The sequence below is a fragment of the Salmo salar genome, chromosome 01 (genome assembly GCF_965601325.2).
Source record: "Salmo salar chromosome 01, fSalSal1, whole genome shotgun sequence".
NCBI classification, from domain to species: Eukaryota; Metazoa; Chordata; class Actinopteri; order Salmoniformes; family Salmonidae; genus Salmo; species Salmo salar.
In genome coordinates, this window is record NC_138291.1 from 62,312,092 (window position 1) to 62,333,322 (window position 21,231).

General features: G+C 44.0%; 1 protein-coding gene across 12 annotated transcripts in view; it reads left to right on the forward strand.

Annotated features, from left to right (window-relative positions):
- Positions 1–20,686, forward strand: part of LOC106606915 (potassium voltage-gated channel subfamily KQT member 5) — a 147,326-nt gene extending 126,640 nt beyond the window's left edge. For 2 of the 12 annotated variants that reach the window (XM_014203394.3, XM_014203407.3), the window contains exons 5-17: positions 37–162; positions 813–923; positions 1,008–1,103; positions 2,978–3,066; positions 4,500–4,526; positions 6,915–6,971; positions 8,675–8,910; positions 10,600–10,708; positions 13,389–13,520; positions 13,768–13,902; positions 14,404–14,523; positions 16,555–16,681; positions 17,618–20,686. In XM_014203394.3, coding sequence (XP_014058869.3) covers positions 37–162; positions 813–923; positions 1,008–1,103; positions 2,978–3,066; positions 4,500–4,526; positions 6,915–6,971; positions 8,675–8,910; positions 10,600–10,708; positions 13,389–13,520; positions 13,768–13,902; positions 14,404–14,523; positions 16,555–16,681; positions 17,618–18,730 — 2,478 coding nt within the window. In that variant the 3' untranslated portion in view covers positions 18,731–20,686. Of the gene's footprint in view, positions 1–36; positions 163–812; positions 924–1,007; positions 1,104–2,977; positions 3,067–3,274; positions 3,370–4,499; positions 4,527–6,914; positions 6,972–8,674; positions 8,911–10,599; positions 10,709–13,388; positions 13,521–13,767; positions 13,903–14,403; positions 14,524–16,554; positions 16,682–17,617 lie in introns of all 12 variants that reach the window. The other 10 variants (XM_014203384.3, XM_014203398.3, XM_014203475.3 and 7 more) reach the window with 8 other exon arrangements.
- The last annotated feature ends 545 nt before the right edge of the window (positions 20,687–21,231 follow it).

Genomic DNA, 21,231 nt, shown 5'->3' on the forward strand with positions numbered 1-21,231 from the left:
TGTATTTGTTTGATCATAATCATTGATTTCCTATAGGAGTTGGTGACAGCCTGGTACATTGGGTTCCTGGTGCTCATCTTCTCTTCGTTCCTGGTCTACCTCGTGGAGAAGGAGTTCAACAAAGACTTTGCCACCTATGCTGATGCTCTGTGGTGGGGCACGGTGAGCCCCCCCCCCCCACACACACACCACACCACACCACACCACACACGCACAGAGATTGATCAATATGTTTCTACATAGCCCATACCAATATTCACAGGACTGAAGTTTAAGCAGATAGAAAACAAACAACCTAACCAGGACATCTCTGAAAGTCTAAAAGAAAGAGTAGCTTTATGTTCATTACTGGATTTGCCGACCAGTCTATAATATGACCTTAAGACACCTTAATGACACCGCTACAAGATCATGCTTGGCTGGTCTTCAAACACCTCCCAGGCGCTTCTTGCTAGACCTTATACAATGTCAACACAATTAATGAATGCCCAGGGCTTCAGACGCGCTAAAATGACCCAATCGATGAATGTAATTTCCAGTGTCTGTCGGGCGAGACTGGGGTATTAGATGTGCAAGGGAGACAGGGACAGGAAGAGAAAGGGGGTCACTGAAATTCACACACACAAGTGCAGTGTTATTCAATTCTGGTCCTCAAGAGCTCTATACAGTGGGTTTTTCTATCCAGGAAGTACATTTCACTACCTGAATTGACTGAATTGAAAATGTAAATTGACCCAAAATACTACAAACTGGCTTTGTGGGAAAATCGTTTGGTTACCTCTGAACTCTGTGATGTTGACGTGTGTGAACAGATCACCCTGACGACTATCGGCTATGGAGACAAGACTCCTCAGACATGGACAGGTCGTCTGATCTCAGCTGGCTTTGCTCTGATGGGAATCTCCTTCTTCGCCCTGCCTGCTGTGAGAGACACACGCGCACGCACACTCACACACACGCACAATTTGACGTTGAGTGATTGAACGTGGTCCTTTGTGTGTGTGCAGGGTATCCTGGGCTCAGGTTTTGCCCTGAAGGTACAGGAGCAGCACAGACAAAAACACTTTGAGAAGAGGAGGAACCCAGCAGCCAGCCTCATCCAGGTACACAACACACACAAGTCCATCACCAGATATGATTGAACTGTTCTGTGTGTGTGTGTGTGTGTGTGTGCGCGCGTGTGTGTGTGTGTGCATTTGATATCTAACCGTAGCTGAGACTCTTTGTCCTCTCTCAGGTCCAAAGGCAATACAGGGCTGATATTTATGAGCTGTTTCCACCAGAGCTATTCCCAGGGTGGATTTACCTCTACGCCAAAGCTCATCCTAACAGACAAGACCCGGACTATTAAAATACACCATCAACTCAACATAGACAATAAACTCCACAAAACAAACACACAGATCTTGTTTTTATAGAGCTTTTGCCATCAAGCAGAAAAAACGATTAGGCTTCTCGTTTGATTCATATATTTAGCTCCATTTTTCCATTGCTTTAAGGCCTGCAAACCGTCAACTAATTCAGCATTGTACTCTATTTATCCTATCTGTATAGTATGGCTGAGTTGATGTGGAACACTTCTCCTAACCAGATATTTTTTCCTCCACAGACAGACTTCCAGTATATCTTCTGTTGGCAGGGATGTGTTATTGCTGTTGTTTCTTTGTACTGGTCTTTCACTATTGTGTCCCCTTTGTTCTGAACAAAAATATAAATGCAACATGTAAAGTGTTGGTCCCAAGTTTCATGAGCTGAATTTAAATATCCCAGAAATGTTCCATACTCACAAAAAGCTTATTTCTCTACCATAAGCAGCCTTCAATGTTGTTTAAGAGAACTTGGCAGTACGTCCAACCGGCCTCACAACCGCAGACCACGTGTAACCACGCCAGCCCACAACCTCCACATCTGTCTTGTTTACCTGCGGGATCGTCTGATGCCAACCACCCGGACAGCTGAAGAACCGAAGATTTTCTGCACAAAATGTCAGAAACCATCTCAGGGAAGCTCATCTGCATGCTCGTCTTCCTAGCAAGGGTTTTAACCTGACTGCAGTTCGGCGTCGTAACCGACTTCAGTGGGCAAATGCTCACCTTCGATGGCCACTGGCACGCTGGAGAAGTGTGCTCTTCACGGATGAATCCCGGTTTCAACTGTACCGTACCGGGCTTGCTGATATCAACATTGTGAACAGAGTGCCCCATGGTGGCATTGGGGCTATGGTATGGGCAGGCATAAGCTATGGACATCGAACGCAATTGCATTTTATTAATGGCAATTTGAATACACAGAGGTACCATGAAGAGATCCTGAGGCCCAGTGTGGTGCCATTCATCCCCCGCCATCACCTCATGTTTCAGCATGATAATGTACGGCCCCATGTCGCAAGGATCTGTACACAATTCCTGGAAGCTGAAAATGTCCCAGTTCTTCCATGGCCTGAATACTTACCAGACATGTCTCCCTTTGAGCATTTTTGGGCCGCTCTGGATCGACGTGTACGACAACGTGTTCCATTTCCCGCCAAAATCCAGCAACTTTGCACAGCCATTGAAGAGGAGTGGGACAACATTCCACAGGTCTGATGAAAAAGCCTGAACCACTCTATGTAAAGGAGATGTATTGCGCTGCATGAGGCAAAAGGTGGTCACACCAGATACTGACTGATCCATGCCCCTACCTTTTTTAAATACAGATGCATATCTGTATTTCCAGTCATGTAAAATCCATAGATTAGGGCCTAATTCATTTATTTCAATTGACTGATTTCCTTATATGAACTTTAACTCAGTAAAATATTTGAAATTGCTGCATTCTGCTTTTATATTTTTGTTCAGTATACTGTATGTGTGTGTCTGTCTGTGTATGTGTTGTGCACCTCAGTGTGTTTATGATTACGTGTACCCCATCTCCTCACCATGATGCTATTCCTCCCGTCGATGTGTGTCTGTCTGCGTGTGTCAACTCGTACCCCCAGGCGGCTTGGCGGCTCTACTCCACAGACGGTGCCCGTCCCTACCTCAGTGCCACGTGGCAGCACTACCAGGGCGCCCTCTCCCCCTTCAGGCATGTATCCCCCCCTCCCCCCGCCCCATGCTGCCTTGATACCACCGGTTTTACTAATCACTCTCTTTTTGTTTTCTTTCTGTTTCCTTTCTCCCTCCCTCCCACCCTCCTCCGTTCCCCCTGGCCTTGTCTTACAAAACATTTCTCCCCACTTCTCCCTCCTTTGTCTTTTTGTTTTTCTTTTGTTTTCTGTTGACTCTGCACGTAGTGTGTCTGGCGTAGTTATGCTGCTGATGAGAACTCGGTTTCCATAGCTACCTGGAAGCCTCATTTGAAGGCGTTGCATACCTGCAGTCCTGCAAAGTAGGTAACACCTAAAGTATGGCTGCTGCTCTGCTCTTTTCCTATTTGGTCTCTGTGCTCTTCTAGCTTTTTTCACAATTTCATTCTCTGCTTTTTTAGTGGTCGGGTGTCTTTTTTAGTTTAATCAGCTCAGCAACTACTTTTGCCATTCCTCTGTATACTTATTTCTTTTTTCTTTTAATTGGATACCGTACTTTTACAGTCATTTTTTGGAAGGCTCACAGTCATCAAATAGTCCAATATTTCCAAGCGCCCACACACAAAGAACCAAACTTTGAAATACTTTGCTTTCGCTAATTCATTTAAAGATGGAAAGTAAAACCGAGTGTACAAACAAACATTTTCCAACTTATGTTGTCCAGAAATGACATCCATGTTTTCTCTGAAGGCTTTAGGCTGTGTTTAAGGGCACAGGAGAGGAGCCTGGTAATATTGTCTGGATCACCTGCTTTATTGCTCTCACTCTCTCTCTCATGCATACCTTCACCCACATACCCTCTGTAGGTCTACATACAGTGTGGGCACAAACACAGACATCTGCTTATTCAATCACAAATACACAGAAATACATGCACAGACACATACACACACACACACACACACACACACACACACACACACACACACACACACACACACACACACACACACACACACACATTTCTACCTCCTATCTCTGTTTACCAGAGCTTTCCTAGCCCGGTCATGTGGCACATCCATCGCTTGCATGTGCACCTGCTGCAATGTTCTGCAAACTAGCTGACAACATTTATCTTGCACAAGGCTTTGACTGTGGTGGTTTGTGTTCTTCTTATGAAGCTGGCTGACCTCTTGTCTTCATCTCGCTGTCCCGGTGGGAGACCCTGTAGACCAGGCCTGGGCAATTCCAGTCCTCTGGGGCCTGATTGGTGTCACACTTTTCCCCCATCCCTAGCAAACACACCTGATTTAAAAAGATTGCATTTTTAACTGAAGATGATGATTATTGGAGTCAGGTGTGTTAGCTGGAGCTGTGACACCATTCAGGCCCCCGAGGACTGGAGTTGCCCAGGCCTGCTGTAGACTCTGTCATTAACTACTGATGTCTCTTCCCTTGTCTCTCTCTCCTCTTTTCTCACTAACACCTAAAGGAAAGAACAGGGCGAGACAACCAGCAGGTTTGTAGCTCTCACCTCTACACACGTCGCGCAATCGTTTATTCAATGACGTCCACTCTAGTAAGAAGTCGTATGCTGTTTGTTACAAGTGTAGATACTGAACCCTTGTTTTCAAATTGTTTTGAAAGTCACTGTTTGGCCAGAGCTTCCTATCACCGGGGAGTCCCAGGTCAGAATCAGTCCCTGGTTAGAGGGGGAAATGAAAATCAGCAGTGCTATGGAAGTCGATGTCTTGGTTTGAGAAAAGGCTCTCTAGCGTATCCGTCTCTGTCTCTCATTGCACCTCTCCAAGCCACCATGAATGCAGTACCGGTCGTTTCTCTCTGTCTCTGCCATGTTTGTGTGTTTGAGAGAGTATCTGAGTGTGTTTCTACACTTACTGTTTGTGTGTGTGTGTGTGTGTGTGTGTGTGTGTGTGTGTGTGTGTGTATTTCTACACTGTATGGGTTTGAGTGTGTGTGTTTCTATGATATGTGTGTGTTACAGTATGTGCAAACCGGCGTCTGTACCATGTCTGCACCATGACGCGCTTTTTCCATTCCAAGGGTATTTATATAACTCATCAAACACTGGTCTCAGTCGGCAGGCCGAGAGACAAGGAGAGGAGGAGGGAGAGACAGAGAGATTTGTGACTTTAATTATGATTTTTGGTTATTGTTTTTACAATACAGTGCTCCTTTGGCAACGGTGGATTTCTCATGTCATGCCAGTGCAGCTTTTATAAATGTGGATTTTCTGTTGAGAGACATATGCATAGCACAGATGCAGTCACACACACACACACACACACACACACACACCACACACACACACACACACACACACACACACACACACACACACACACACACACACACCAAACTGTAATTCTCTGCTAATTCTCCAAGCTATTAGAAGTCATGGGGTTTTGTATGCTTTCATTGGCTTCTCAAAGAACTTCTGTTGTGGTTTACTCAATAATGCAAGAGCTTTTGAAATCATAATTATACCCCATCTTTTCATGCACTTAAATTTATACTTTACAATTAGCTGTACAATTACATTTTTCCTAAGCATCGCTCACATCAAGGGTTTAGAACTTAGATAATGTTATTAGTTCCTTTACAGACGTATAAACTCAACCAGCTAAACACTGTGTGTGTGTGTGTGTGTGTGTGTGTGTGTGTGTGTGTGTGTGTGTGTGTGTGTGTGTATACAGAAGGTGTGAGAATATGAGACTGGGGGTGTGTGTGTGTGTGTATGTATGGGTATACAGAAGGTGTGAGAATATGAGACTGGGGGTGTGTGTGTGTGTGTGTGTGTGTGTGTGTGTGTGTGTGTGTGTGTGTGTGTGTGTGTGTGTGTGTGTGTGTGTGTGTGTGTGTGTGTGTGTGTGTGTGTGTGTGTGTGTGTGTGTGTATGTGTATACAGAAGGTGTGAGAATATGAGACTGGGGGTGTGTGTGTGTGTGTGTGTATGTATGGGTATACAGAAGGTGTGAGAATATGAGACTGTGTGTGTGTGTGTGTGTGTGTGTGTGTGTGTGTGTGTGTGTGTGTGTGTGTATGTATGTGTATACAGAAGGTGTGAGAATATGAGACTGGGGGTGTGTGTGTGTGTGTATGTATGTGTATACAGAAGGTGTGAGAATATGAGACTGGGGGTGTGTGTGTGTGTGTATGTATGGGTATACAGAAGGTGTGAGAATATGAGACTGGGTGTGTGTGTGTGTGTGTATGTATGTGTATACAGAAGGTGTGAGAATATGAGATTGGGGGTGTGTGTGTGTGTGTATGTATGTGTATACAGAAGGTGTGAGAATATGAGATTGGGGGTGTGTCTGCTTATTCTGCTCTTTTGGAATCTTTTCTTCACAACTTATGACTTCTGACAATCTAGACTCTTGAAACGAAAAAAAGGGTTCCAAAAGGGTTCTTCGGCTGTCCCTTTTTGGTTCCAGGTAGGAACCCTTTTTTAGTTCCAGGTAGAAATATTTTGGGTTCCATGTAGAACACTCTGAGGAAAGGCTTCTGAACCCTATCCCAATAGGGTTCTACCTAGAACCAAAAATGGTTCTTCAAAGGGTTCTCCTATGGGGACAGCCAAAGACCCCTTTTAGGTTCTAGATAGCACCTTTTTTTCTAAGAGTGTAGAGTCTAAGGGCATAACCACCACAAATGAACCTTCATATTTTTTATGTAAACTCCTAGGCCTACAGCTAAATGTATGTGAGCCATATAATCCCAGTTATATTTATGCTTCAGCACTAACAACATGGAATGTGAGATACATAAAAAGTTTAAACTTCTGACAGTATTGACCGTACAGATGTCTCTCATCCCTCCCTTTCCTACTCCATGGTGTGTTAACCCCTTCCTCCTCTATTTGTCTTCCTCCCTACCCCCCTAGTAAGGGTCATAGTAATAGGAGGCGCTTCAGAAGGTATTACACACGGAAATGTAGGAGGTACCCAATACCCAGCATCCGCTCCTCCCTGGTCACATGATCTCTGGGAATGCCTTCTAACTGCCAAGTGCATGGAGGATGATGAGAGAACCCCCAAACTGCCACCTACCCCCTTCCCTTCAATGAGACTATTGTATTTGCCCTTTGCTTGTCTAATGGGATTGCTGCCTGTTGCCTGTTGATTTTGACCCCCACCTCCCTTGGATCCCCTTATCAGACACAACCCCTAAATAACTGTACCCTGGTCCCCTTGGGTATCGGAAGTAGTTCTGTGTGTAGAAATCTGCACTCTTAATACAGTCCTTAATCTCTGAAATATACAGTCCATCTCGATCTCCATTGGTCTGCTGAGGTCGCTCAGCTTGGCTGCATGGTGTCACTGCATGAATTCATAAAAAATGGTTGCAACCACCATGACTGACCTTTGACCCCACTGATCCCTGTCTTCCACACAACCCACACTGCATTGATGCATCTTCATTGATCTAGGCTTGGGCAAGGTCCCTGTTATCGTTAATAACTTCCTTATCGTTACTGGAGTGCGATATTCCCTCCTGAAGTTTCCACAAAAACTTTAGTCTGAATCTGGGAGTTGGCTCACTGATCATTAGTGCCTGCAGAATCAAGCCTGAGCATTGGGCTTGCTGTCACGCCATCTGATTGATGCACAGCATTGCATGCTTGTCCGGTTGCCATGGCAGGGGGGGGTTTAGAGTGTGTTTCAGTTAGGGGCTCTCTGCACCCCCCCCACCTGGCCATAAGTCTACACTACGTCTAAGCACAGGCCCATCGGCACAATACAGGTCTAAGTGTCCTAGAGATACAGAAATAGTAGCCTACAGTTTAAGTAGTAGGAACAGTGATTCTTTGCATCAATATGAATTGTAAATCTTGCAGTTTTCCCTGGTAATTATCTTTGTCTTAGAACAGTGGTCAGTGTCGTACTACTGCAACTGCTCTCTACAACAGTAGTCCACAAGAGTTAGCGGTCCTAGAGAGCTACAATGTGTGTACACTCTTATAAAAAAGGGTTCTTTGTTTGTCACCATAGGAGACCCTTTTTTGGTTCCAGGTAGAACCCTTGTATTAGTGAAGGGTTCCACTTGAATGTAGGGACAATAAAGTACACTTTATGGTTCTACGTAGCAACTTATTTTCTAAGAGTGTAGACTTCTGTTTCCACCCAGCTGATTCAGCTGCTTTAGTGCTGGGCTGGAGAAAAATCCTGCACATCCTATACAGATGTAGGATCTTCATTTGATCATCCTGTTGCAGGAGAACTCTCCTTCGATGCGGGACATTTTAAAAGTGTAGTGTATTTGAAGTTTAAAAAGGCTTTTGAAGTTTTAATTTCCATTTTGAAATTTCAGACTTGATTTTCCATTATTTATAATCTACACATTTTACACTTCCTGTTGCTGCAGGATTATTTTCCTGCTGTGGCAAACTAGCTCTAATTAAGATTCTATATCTGTAGTTCCTCAGGACCGGGGTTAGGGACCACTCTCTTAGAGAGCAGATGGGGTACTCTAAGTGTGTTGTGGATGAGGTGAGCGTGTTTGGTTTTGAGGAAAGGACAGTTCACTACACTGTGAGTTTGCTTTGTCGGCACACATTTTTCTCTCTCAGGTGGAATGCATAATAACAGGCTTTTGTTCTCACTCTCTCCCTCTCTCTCTTCCTCTCTCTCTTTCTCTCTACAGTACAAAGTTGAGCTTTAAGGAGCGGGTACGGATGGCAAGCCCTCGCGGCCAGAGCATGAAGAGCCGCCAGACATCCATCAACAACGACCGACGCTGTTCCCCAGGCAACGATGTGGCAGGTGCTAACACAGGAACCAGCCCTGCCAAGGTGCAGAAGAGCTGGAGCTTCAACGACCGCACACGCTTTAGACCCTCCCTGCGCCTCAAGAGTCAATCACGCACCGCACCCTCCGAGGGTGAGTAGAGAGGATGTGTGCCTCTGTGTGTCTGCGTATGTGTGGGTTTATGTGTTTGTATACAGTATGTGCTTTTTAAGAAGTCCACAAGGGGAGAGTCTAGAGCTGTTGCGGTGACTGTATTACCACCACACTGACGGTCACGAGTCATGAAGGCAGTAAAATTCCACGTGACCGTTTAGTCACAGTAATTAAGCTTCTCCAAACTCTGATGCTGCTGATGGTCATTAGTAGCCTACCAAACTAGCTAACTGCCTGATACTCAGCACTCTATTGTCCCTCTAATCACTCTGACATCAATGCAAATGTAATCGAAAATCTAATCAAACACTTCATGAGAGCCCATAAGCTCCTCTTGCGCAACATTTCTATAGGCTTTGAAATTACTTGAGAAAAACTGAGTGATGGCCTCTATTAAAAAGAGGAGGATCCCATCAGCTTTCTATAGGCTGACTCTATTTATTTCTCAACTTTTCTAATATTAAGCACATTGCTTCTTATTTACAACAGGAGTATAGCCTACCTGGCTGGCATGAAAATTAACCGTCCTCCATTCGCTATTTAAGTGCAGAGATTACATGCAGTAAGCTGCCAGCCCATCTTAATCTTTTCTTTTTATTGGCCAGTCTGAGATATGGCTTTTTCTTTGCAACTCTGCCTAGAAGGCCAGCATCCTGGTGTCACCTCTTCACTGTTGACGTTGAGACTGGTGTTTTGTGGGTACCATTTAATGAAGCTGCCAGTTGAGGACTTGTGAGGCGTCTGTTTCTCAAACTAGACACTAATGTACTTGAGCACCGGGGCCTCCCACTCCTCTTTCTATTCTGGTTAGAGCTAGTTTGCGCTGTTCTGTAAAGGGAGTACTACACAGCATTGTTCGAGATCTTCAGTTTCTTGGCAATTTCTTGCATGGAATAGCCTTCATTTCTGAGAACAAGAAAAGACTGATGAGTTTCGAAAGAAAGTTATTTGTTTCTGGCCATTTTGAGGCTGTAATCAAACCCACAAATGCTGATGTTCCAGATACTCAACTAGTCTAAAGACTAGTTTTATTGCCTCTTAAATCAAGACAACAGTTTTCAGCTGTGCTAACATAATTGCAAAATAGTTTTCTAATGATCAATTAGCCTTTTAAAATGATAAACTTGGATTAGCTAACACAACGTGCCAATGGAACACAGGAGTGATGGTTGCTGATAATGGGCCTTTGTATGCCTATGTACTGTATATACTGTATATCTCGCATTACTCATCTCATATGTATATACTGTATACTGTATCCTTCACTATCTGTTCTTTACTATCTATTGCATCTTAGCCGCTCTGTCACTGCTCATCCATATATTTTATACTTCTATATTCTCATCCCATTCCTTTACTAGATTGTGTGTATTAGGTTTTGTTGTGTAATTGTTAGATATTACCTGTTAGATACTGATGCACGGTCGGATCTAGAAGCATAAGTATTTCGCCACACTCACAACAACATCTGCTAACCATGTGTATGTTACCAATAACGATTTGATTTCAAATTTCATTTGAGGAAAAGATAAATAAATATTATATTGTTGAGTTTCAGCTTGGAGTGGAAGTCTGTAACGAAGCGACAATCTATCTGCAATGTTAAAGCTGATCTACCCCCGAAAAAATGTAAAAATAAATAACTTGACACTTCTTTCTGTCTCTCAGTGGACACAGGAATGGGGAATGATGACGCATTCGGCGACAGGGTTTGCCACTGTGATGTCACCGTGGAAGACCTATCAGCTCCATTGAAGGCTGTCATCAGAGCCGTCAGGTGAGTGCTTCAGCCAGGTCACCCGTGATACAAGTCAGTATTCGACGTAGAATACTGACGTGAAAACCGGCCGCTAAGGTCAACAGTGAGCTCTGTTACCTTGAAGTATGTTTCTGTTTTGGACGGGTGTAAGCATCTCCCTCTGATTCCAAAGGTTGCAAGTTCAAATCCAGAGATAGAAAGTTGTTTTTGATATTTTTGTTTTAAGTCTATCCCAAACCATAACCCTTACCTTAACCGTTTGGAGTTAATGCCTAACCTTAAGAATTTGGAGTTAATGCCTGAACCTAACCTTAACAATTCTGAGTTAATGACTAAACTTATTCTTAAACACTTCAAAATTTGACGTTTGGAAGAACTCCGAAATTTGACGTTTGTGAAACTTGGATGAACATCTAATTCTGACGTGAGATTGTGAGAGCTGGTAGGAGTGCTTATCTACAGTGAGCTCTAAAAATATTCGTACAGTGAAAAATATTTTGTTGATTTTGCTCTGTACTCCAGCACTTTGGATTTGAAATGATACAATGACTATGAGGTTAAAGTGCACTGTCAACTTTAATTTGAGGCTATATACATCTTGGCCATGTTCTGTTATAATCTCCACCCGGCACAGCCAGAAGAGGACTGGCCACCCCTCATAGCCTGGTTCCTCTCTAGGTTTCTTCCTAGGTTTTGGCCTTTCTAGGGAGTTTTTCCTAGCCCCCGTGTTTCTACACCTGCATTGCTTGCTGTTTGTGGTTTTAGGCTGGGTTTCTGTACAGCACTTTCATATATCAGCTGATGTAAGAAGGACTATATAAATACATTTGATTTGATTTGATTCATCCATATTGAGTGAACTGCTTAGTAATTATAGCACTTTTTATACACAGTCCCCCCATTTTAGAGACCAAAATAATAAGGACAAATTCACTTAAGTGTATTAAAGTAGTCAACATTTTTATATTTGGTCCCATATTCCTAACACGCAATAATGACATCAAGCTTGTGACTTTACAGACTTGGATGCATTTGCTGTTTGTTTTGGTTGTGTTTCAGATTATTTTGTGCCCAGTAGAAATGAATGGTAAATAATGTATTGTGTCATTTTGGAATCACATAGTCCTGAATGATGGGTGGTACAGACGCACAACAATCATATCCCCAAGACATGTTAACCTCTCACTGTTACAATAAAACATTTTGGGGGGATGATATTTATGCCTCTGTAACTTTCTCACTCATCATTATTCACGATTAATTCAGGACTCTCCGTAATCATGGTATCATCCACATTAATGTAGAAGTATTTAGAAACATTCTATTCTCCCTTAAAATGGGGGGACTGTGTACAAAAAGTGCAGTCATTTCTAAACGGTTCACTTGATATGGATGAAAATACCCTCAGATTAAAGCTGACAGTCTGCTCTTTAACCTCATAGTCATTGCGTCATTTCAAATCCAAAGTGAAGGAGTACAGAGCTAAAACAACCAAACGTGTCACTGTTCCAATACTTTTGGAGCTCACTGTATATCGCTATATAGATCCCTATATACTGTAGACTTTTGTTTTCTTACACAATCTTTTGTAAAACATTCTATTTATTTTGTACAGGACATGACTATTTTGAACAGTGTACATAGCAATCGCATCCCCGACCACAATCTTCACTTAAACATAGAGCCTTCCAGGGCTCCTTCACCTCCCTCTCTCCCCTCGGGCTCCTGAGGTTTTTAGATACAGCAGATCCAGAGCTTGGGCCTCCTCTATGTTGTTCTAGCCCAGTGCTTCAAGGGGATTCTGCTAACCCAGTGATGGCTCAGGGAGAACAGTTTGGGTGTTTTTTGTTACATCTGGCCCCTTACTCACTCTGACCCCGACAACATGTCTCTGTTTACTCATGTGGCCACCATACTGGCACTGTCTCTCCCTCTCCTTCACCATCGCCCTCCCTCACGCTCCTTTTTACTACCTCTTCTCTCTCTCCCTCCCTCTCTTTTTCCATTTCCCTTTAACTCTCCATCTCCCCCACCTCTCTCTGGCGGTGTCAAAAGATGTCCTATTTTGATTGTCTGCCAACACCCCAATTCCCACCCACAGGTTGTTGCTCCAGAGGACCCCCTCTCCCCTTGCCCAGCTTGCTTGCTCAGCAGGCCCCCTTTGTGGGCAGTGGGAGTGGAGACGTGTCCCTGACTTTCCCAGGGTGTCGGGTTGACACCCTCTCAGTCAGAACTGTTTTCACAGCACCTCATCTGTCATAATGGTTTCCATTTATACAGTGAGGATAATGAGCAACTGGAGCAGTTCTGGAGCCATTAGGGGGTCAGAATGAACCAACTGTAGAGAGCCACTTACCTGCATCAATATTATTCACTCAGCAGTAGCTGTGCTTGTACATTAAGGTACAGGGATAATACAATTCTAGTGTGGTTTGGTTACAAAATAGCTCAGTCAGGTTTTGTTTACATGACATGTGCTACGGTTTCATAATGTTCTTGTGATAGTATTTGAGTAATGTTCATTTTACCTCCGAAAACAAAAGGTAAAGGCTAAAGTAACGACAGCTTCTTGTCAACATACTGGTTTATGCATAGTTAAGCTGTTGTTTCCCTCTAGTGGCTGACTAAGAGATGACAGGTAGATAGATCATGGCACAATGACATGATTCTGTTTGATTCTCACCACTTTTCCACTCAGGATCATGAAGTTTCATGTAGCAAAGAAGAAGTTTAAGGAGACTCTGCGCCCGTATGATGTGAAAGATGTGATAGAACAGTACTCTGCAGGACACCTGGATATGCTCTGCAGAATCAAGAGTCTACAGACTAGGTGAGATACACACACACACACACACACACACACACACACACACACACACACACACACACACACACACACACACACACACACACACACACACACACACACACACACACACACAAACACACACACCTTCATATCTATGTTCACCTTCTCCACTTAATTCACGTGTGTGTCTGTCTCTCTATGTGTGTGTGTGTGTGTGTGTGTGTGTGCGTGTATATATCTGACCCTCCTATGTGCCTCTTCCTCCCAGGCTGGACACCATAGTGGGTCCTCCTCAGCAGCAGCTGCTGAGCCCCAGAGTCAAGACCTTTTCCTCCCCCTCCCTGCACGTATATTACAACCAGGCCAGGAGGAAGTCCATGCCAGGGACCAAGTCTGTCCCAGGGTTAGGCAACCCCCCCACCCCCCACTCGCCTGCCTAAAATAGGCTAACTGTAGACATCTCATGCATCGATGTGTGACTTTATAAACATTCTAGTCTCTTGCATGGTGTTATTTTTAACAATGTCTGAGAATAAACAATAATGTTTCAGGAGTTAGGATTGTTGTCTTCGGTTAAATCAGTGATATAACCCTGATTGACTTGATATTGCACTGTGTCTTTCAGCCAAAAGAGTGGAATCTACTATAGTTTAGTAGTGGATTGTAGTAGTGGTAGTCTAGTCTGGTTTTAAAGAATGTAATTGTAGCTGGTACATACGTGGTGCCTGTAGTTGTCCTTTTTTGATACACTTCAAGTGTTTGTGTGTGTGTGTGTGTGTGTGTGTGTGTGTGTGTGTGTGTGTGTGTGTGTGTGTGTGTGTGTGTGTGTGTGTGTGTGTGTGTGTGTGTGTGTGTGTGTGTGTGTGTGTGTGTTGTATCTGACCCCCATGTCTCTCCCATACAGACTGGCCACTGGACTGGGTCCCACACTGAGCAGCAAACCTGGGAACATGTCCTCCCCCTCCCTGCAATTATATTACAGCCAGGCCAGGAGGAAGTCCGCCCCAGGGATGAAGTCCCCAGGGTTAGATAACACCCCTCCCACACCAACCCCTATTAACGTAGACCCGCTAGCCACTACCCCCAACTCCATCCTGTCCCCCGTTCCTCACACAGAGGACAGTTTGAAAGGAGATGGGGCTATGTCCATGTGTCCATCAGGGAGCAAAAAGCCTGTGTTTGTAGAGCTACAGAGGCAGGATAGGTTTAAAGGTGAGATGATGATGGCTCAACCTACAGGCTTCCAAAGGGACTACAAGAGTTTCTAATATATTGCTTACACTATCCGGTCACTTTTAGAGCTTTAGATTTAGAGCATCAGACCAGAAAGGACACACTGCTTTCACTGAATCAACCCAGATTTAGAAGCTTTGGACTCCCTGATGACATAAAGGTGTTCGGAAATGCTTCTTAACAAATGGAAGCCTTCAACTAGCAGATGTAACATATCCCCAAATGTGTGGTAGAAGTAAAGCTCCCACATGAAAGTTTACTATAGAATATAAAAGTACTTACTGAAGAATTCTGTAGTAAACAGTAGAATACTATACTACACACTGTAGTGTCCCTCGGTCATGTGTAGTACTTACTGTGGTATACTGTAGGGGTGGCAGGTAGCCTAGCGGTGAGAGCGTTGGGCCAGTAATCGAAAGTTCGCTGGTTTGAATTCCAAAGCCGACTAGGTGAAACATCTATCGATGTGCCCTTGAGCAAGGCATTTAACCCTAATTGCTCCTGTAAGTCGCTCTGGATAAGAGCGTCTGCTATGTAAATGTACTACAGTATTATCTGCAAATAAAGCACTGTAGTAAATACTACAGTAATGTCTGCAAAAATACTAGTCTGCAAAAACACGACACTATTTAAATTACAGGTTGTAAGGCAACAAAATAGGGAAAACGGGGATGAGTACTTTTGCAAGGCACAGTAAGCATTTCACTGTAACGTCTACACCTGTTGTATTCGGCGCATGTCACAAATTAAATTAGATTTGATTAGTATGGGGAAAAAAGTAAAGTGCGAGTGGGGTGGGGGGTGAGAAGGGGTGCGAGGGGGGGTGCTGTGGGATTATGTAATATACTCTTTGAAGAGGTAGGGTTTCAGATGTTTCAGGTTTCAGTCCTACCTACCTAGAGGTTATGGAAAATGATCTATTTTAGCATTTCTCCTGTACGTTTCCTGAAGGAGAAAGCCTCCACTTCCATGTCAAAGATAATAAACCAAAAACACGATAGTAAATACTACAGTATACTACAGCCCGCAAAACACTACAGTAAATACTACAGTATACTACAGTCCACAAAAACTGTACATTAAATACTACAGTATAGTAGAATCCGCATAAACACTACATTCATTATATAGTATATACTACAGTTTTATTTTACTACAGTATTTATACTATAGTTAACTGTAAATACTACAGTATAGTATTCACTGTAGTGTGTTTGTGGACTTTAAACACACTACACTGAATACTACAGTAAATCTGAGGAAAAAAACACTACAGTGAATACTATAGTATTTATCATAGTATACTATGATATTTTTTCATGTGGGCTGCTGTGAATGTGAGGTCTGTCTCAAATATCTTGCATGTTGCTGCGCTTAGGGGACATAGTAAAGATACAGCAGCAGCTGTCAATCTAACAGAATCGATGTTCCTCCTGCAAAGAAATGGCTAATGAATAAGGATCTCTCATTGTGGAACTTTTGTGAACACAGAGAATGGCTGTAGTTACCAGTTGGTGCAGATTGTTGTTTTTAACATGAACTGTAGCTTGCACTGTAGCTAATTATAGCTGTAGTTTAGAAACCCTGTATGATTGTGTTTTGACTGTAGCCTGTGGTTTGTTGTGTGAACTGTGACTCTGTAGTGTGGGTTGTTGAATCTAATCATGGTGTGTCTGTTCTAACTAACTCTAACACTGACACGCTTCCATTAGAGTTAGGTCTGTTGCCTGCTGTGAAGTGCCCTTGGAAGAGGCTGGGGTGACGGTCAATGTACCCATTTGTCCACTTTTTGTGATTAATACGACAAGTGTGTGTATCGCAGGGTGGATCAGATACTGGGTAAGGGCCAAATCCCCATCGACAAGAAGATCAGGGACAAGCTGCACCCTGACAGGGATACTCTGGAGGACATGAGCATGCTGGGACGTGTGTGCAAGGTGGAAAGACAGGTGACCAATTAAGCCAATTACATTAGTTTGTGTGTACTCGTAGAGAAGTGTCTCTTGCACACACTGTAAAAAAAGATATAGTTGATTCAACTAATAATTAATTTAGTGACTGAAACATAGCCTTTTTTAGTTTACTAAACATTTCGGTCGAAGTGTTACCTGAACTTAACATTTTTATCTGGCCCAAACTTAGTTCCAACTTGAGAAAAATTAGGTTAGGGACACCCACACTGCTTTTAACACACAATGTTTTCAACTTACATATTTATAGTCATTATTATTCAACATGTCCTTAGCTGGGATTTGAACTCACAACCTCTTGGTTCAAGTCTTTCTGAACATCCTGCTACACCACCATGTGTGTCAGGTATCAGTTAATCTGACTATTCTCTCATCATTGATTTGATTGACTTATTTAATGATTTTCTGTTTGAATGTTACTCCTTAATCACTATGATAAATACAATTGTTTTTCTTGTGACTTTTTACCAGTGCAAAGTGTAGGAATACAGGTGAAATCAGTCATTGACACAGACATGGTGGTGTAGCAGGAAGATAGGAATTTCATGAACCAAGAGGTTGCTAGTTCAAAATCCCAGGGGAGAACCTGTTGAATAATAATTACTGTATAAATGGACATGCACAATCTAATCATGTACAGTATGTCTGTATGTGTCAAATACGTAAGTTGAAAAACATTGTATGATAAAAGCACTATTTGAATGTGTGGGTGTCGCTAACCCAATTTTTGACTAGTTTTATGAAGTTGGAGCTAACTAAACATTTAAATTCCGATAACAATTTTATCAAAAACTTGAGTAAACTAAAAAGGCTTTTACTATATAATAATTAGTTGAATCAACTAGATTTTTAAGAAAGTGCAATGAACCCTTGCTGCTTTTAACGGTCATGTCTCTTGCTCTTCCCCCTGCCCAGGTGACATCCATAGAGTCAAAGCTGGACTCTCTGCTGGATGTGTACAGGCAGGTGTTACAAAATGGTTCGTCTTCCCTCACCCTCTCCTCCCTGCCCCTGTTTGAGCTGGAGCACCAGACCTCCGACTACCGGAGCTCCATCCTCAGCAAGGACCTGTCCTCTGGCTCCCCCCAGGGAGGGGAGGGCAGAGGGGGGCATAAAAGTGGTGGGGGGATGTCCCGGTCAACAACAGGCCATCTCTCCAGGGGCCTGCAGCTCATCTTGGCCCCCAGCGAGCTCACCCTCAACACCTGCCCCCCCTCCTACCCTGCCTCCACTGCATCCCTCACGCCCTCGCCTCTCCTGCCCCCTGACAGCCCCTACCCGCTCCTCACCACACCCAGTAGTTTCCCCAGGCGAGCGCACTTCCCTGACCTCCCACCCCCTCCACCATCCGCTGGTGCTGCCACCCTTCAGCTGCCCCCCATGGGCCCCCAGCAAAGACGTCCCCTGAGCCCCACCCCACATGCTACACGAGGGGGTAGGCTGGAGCAGAGCTCAGGCCTCTCTATGGTGGTGGTCTCTGGGGTTGACCATGGAGAGGAGGGGGACAGAGAGGGTGGACATAGCTGGGGCAGGGTGCAGCTGAGGGGGAAGCCCCATTTGAGGGAGGAGGGCCCCTGGAGGAGGCACATGAGCCTGGAGGTGGACCCCATGCTGCTGCTTTCCTCTGGATGTGACGGCAAGCCCTCGGAGCAGGAACAGGGGCTGGGGAAGTCCCTGTCGGCACATAACCTCACCCAGCCATCTGCAGACAACCTTCCTAACCTGTCCTTCCCCCTCAGCAACAGTAGCAGTTCTAGTGACGACTGCCATGGCGACCCCGACGCTAGCAACTGGGGCGAGACAGACCTTTTCATCACCGGCCGTGACCTGGAACCGCAGGAGGACCAGTTTGATTTCCTGTCCCAGGGGAGTGACCTCCTGTCCCATCCCACAGCGGACGGTACTGGCTGCTTGGACGTTCTGCGGACTGAAGATGGGGGGTCCTTAACCAGTCTGACTGGTCCCCACACCCCCACAACGGGCAGTGCAGAGTCCCTCAACCAGCCTACCCACGTACGACTAAAATAACTCTTCCATAGGAGTGAATAAGATAAACCCTCCCCCCAACACAGACGTTACCAATATTACCATCCAGCAAGAGGACTCACTGGACAAACAACAAATAGAATTGCAACTGTTGATTATAACTCTGTTTTTAAGAGATGGGGGGGGGGGGTTCTCACTCCTTTCAATCAAAGATTTCAGGCTCCCTTTATACTCTCACACATATCATTGCATGGACTATTTCGAATTTCCTAAAACAGGAACAAGCAGAGAAACTAACAGGGGGAGGGGAGATGGGGGAGGAAAATTGAACAAAAGAGAGGATGGTCAGATAGTGTTAATGTTTGCTCTCTCGGCTATGCATGACCACCGCATGTCTAAACCGCACTTTGGGGTCAAGAGCGTTCAAGCCCCTTCATTAGCCCTGGAAACACAGTCATGATGGCTGAGCCCAACCTCATAAGTCCAAATCTCACCTGTTTATCTGCATGTTCCAGTAATGTATCCTCCAAACCCTTGGGAGGCAATTATGAGCAATCAGCAATTATTACCCAAATATTGAAAATGTAGTAAATACTGTAGATAATACAATAACTCATTTGATAATAACATAAGATAACCCTACTGATGTAAAGTTGTCAAAACATTTTTTTAATACATTTTACAATCTTGTGTGGCCATTTGATTTTGATGACAAATCCAATATGCTGATTGGGTGCTCTAATCTGACAAGGCCAGTAGGATTCAGTATTTTCACTTTTAAAGGCAAACAACAGCCAAATAAGATCAGTTATTACTGTGAAACTGTAGATGGTGAAACAAGGCTGTGGTACACTGCAGTTGTCGGTCACAATAAACACTACAGAATTCAGGGTTCCTTGTCCTACAGCTCATGTGCCCACAGTATTCCCTTCTGTTACTAGCTGATTGACAGGGGACACTTCAAACTTTGAAAATAAATACAGTATATCTCCTCAAAGTGGATGAGCATTAGTCTATGACAGGTTGGGGACATCTCTACAAGTGGTTAGCCAGCCTAACACTTTGTCAGTAGCTATAATGATCAGAACTTGTTACAGACTTGCCAAGGTAAAGATGAGCGGTGTGAGAGTAAGTCAGAGGAGTTGGATCATAAATACAGGGAGAGAGGACTTGATCCACCATGATTTAGTCCCCTTAAAGTAGTGGTATGTGAGCCTACAAGCCTGGCACTTCCAATAGAGCACACAGGATCTTTTGTCTAGAGAAGGCCACTGTTCTTGTGTGTCTACTGTCCAACCAATGTCATCACTAATGATGCTGTCCATAGAGATACACAGATAGGAAAGTAATGAACAAGCCATGTTGTAAGTGGATGGAAAATATGGTAACAAGTCTGCTGTCAACGAGCTCAACTTCTGAATGTGATTTGTCTGTTGTTTGCATGTCCCACTGCCTTACGAGGCAGCAGCACTGCTGACTGCCACTCAGCCTGAACACAGACGACTGCTCTTGAATGAGAATATGCACAAACTGTGTTAGACATCTTTATTTTCTCTATGTTGCACCTTTTTGTTCTTGAAGGAGAGAGGCACAACAGTCTTATATGTATTCTGTCGAGTTAACGATGACAGCTTCCATTCAACATGTTTGTTTATGTTTTTATTGAGTTTTTTGATTGGTGCATACGTGCATTGGCTTAGCTGATTAACAATTATACTGTATAATGTGTATATTTTATGTTCATATGTGTGACGTGACCAGCAAAATCTATATAGCTGTGTGTTACAATGGGATTTTGTATGAAAATGGCCCGAGTTGGTACGATAAATGCACAATTGTTTGGAGACTTTGGAACCTGCATATGTGACTGGTGGGGGTGTTCTCTGTAATGAAATGTCAATGGTGTACCAGCTACTGTACATTTCAGGGGTCTGAAAGGATAGGTCCATTCTATTAATTATATTTCTATGATTGAATAAACACCCACCCTGTATTCAAGAGTATGTGGACATCCCTTCAAAATTAGTGGATTCAGCTATTTCAGCCACACCCGTTGCTGACATGTGTATAAAATCTGCAATCTCCATACACAAACATTGGCAGTAGAATGGCCTTACTGAAGATCTCAGTGATTTTCAATGTGCCACCGTCACAGGATGCCACCTTTCCAACAAGTCAGTTCATAAAATTTCTGCACTGCTAGAGCTGTGGTGGTCAACTGTAAGTCCTGTTATTGTGAAGTGGAAAGTGGTAAGCCACGCAAGCTCACAGAACGGGACCGCCGAGTGCTGAAGCACGTAACGCTTAAAAATCTGCCAAGACATGCAGGAGTGGCTTCTCTGAATATCCTTGAGTGGCCCATCCAGAGCCCGGACTTGAACCCGATCGAACATCTCTGCTGAAAATAGCTGTGCAGCAATGCTCCCCATCCAACCTGACAGAGCTTGAGAGGATCTGCAGAGAAGAATGGGAGAAACTCTCCAAATACAGGTGTGCCAAGCTTGTAGCGTTGTTACGTCTACTCCTGCTCACCCGCTCCTGCG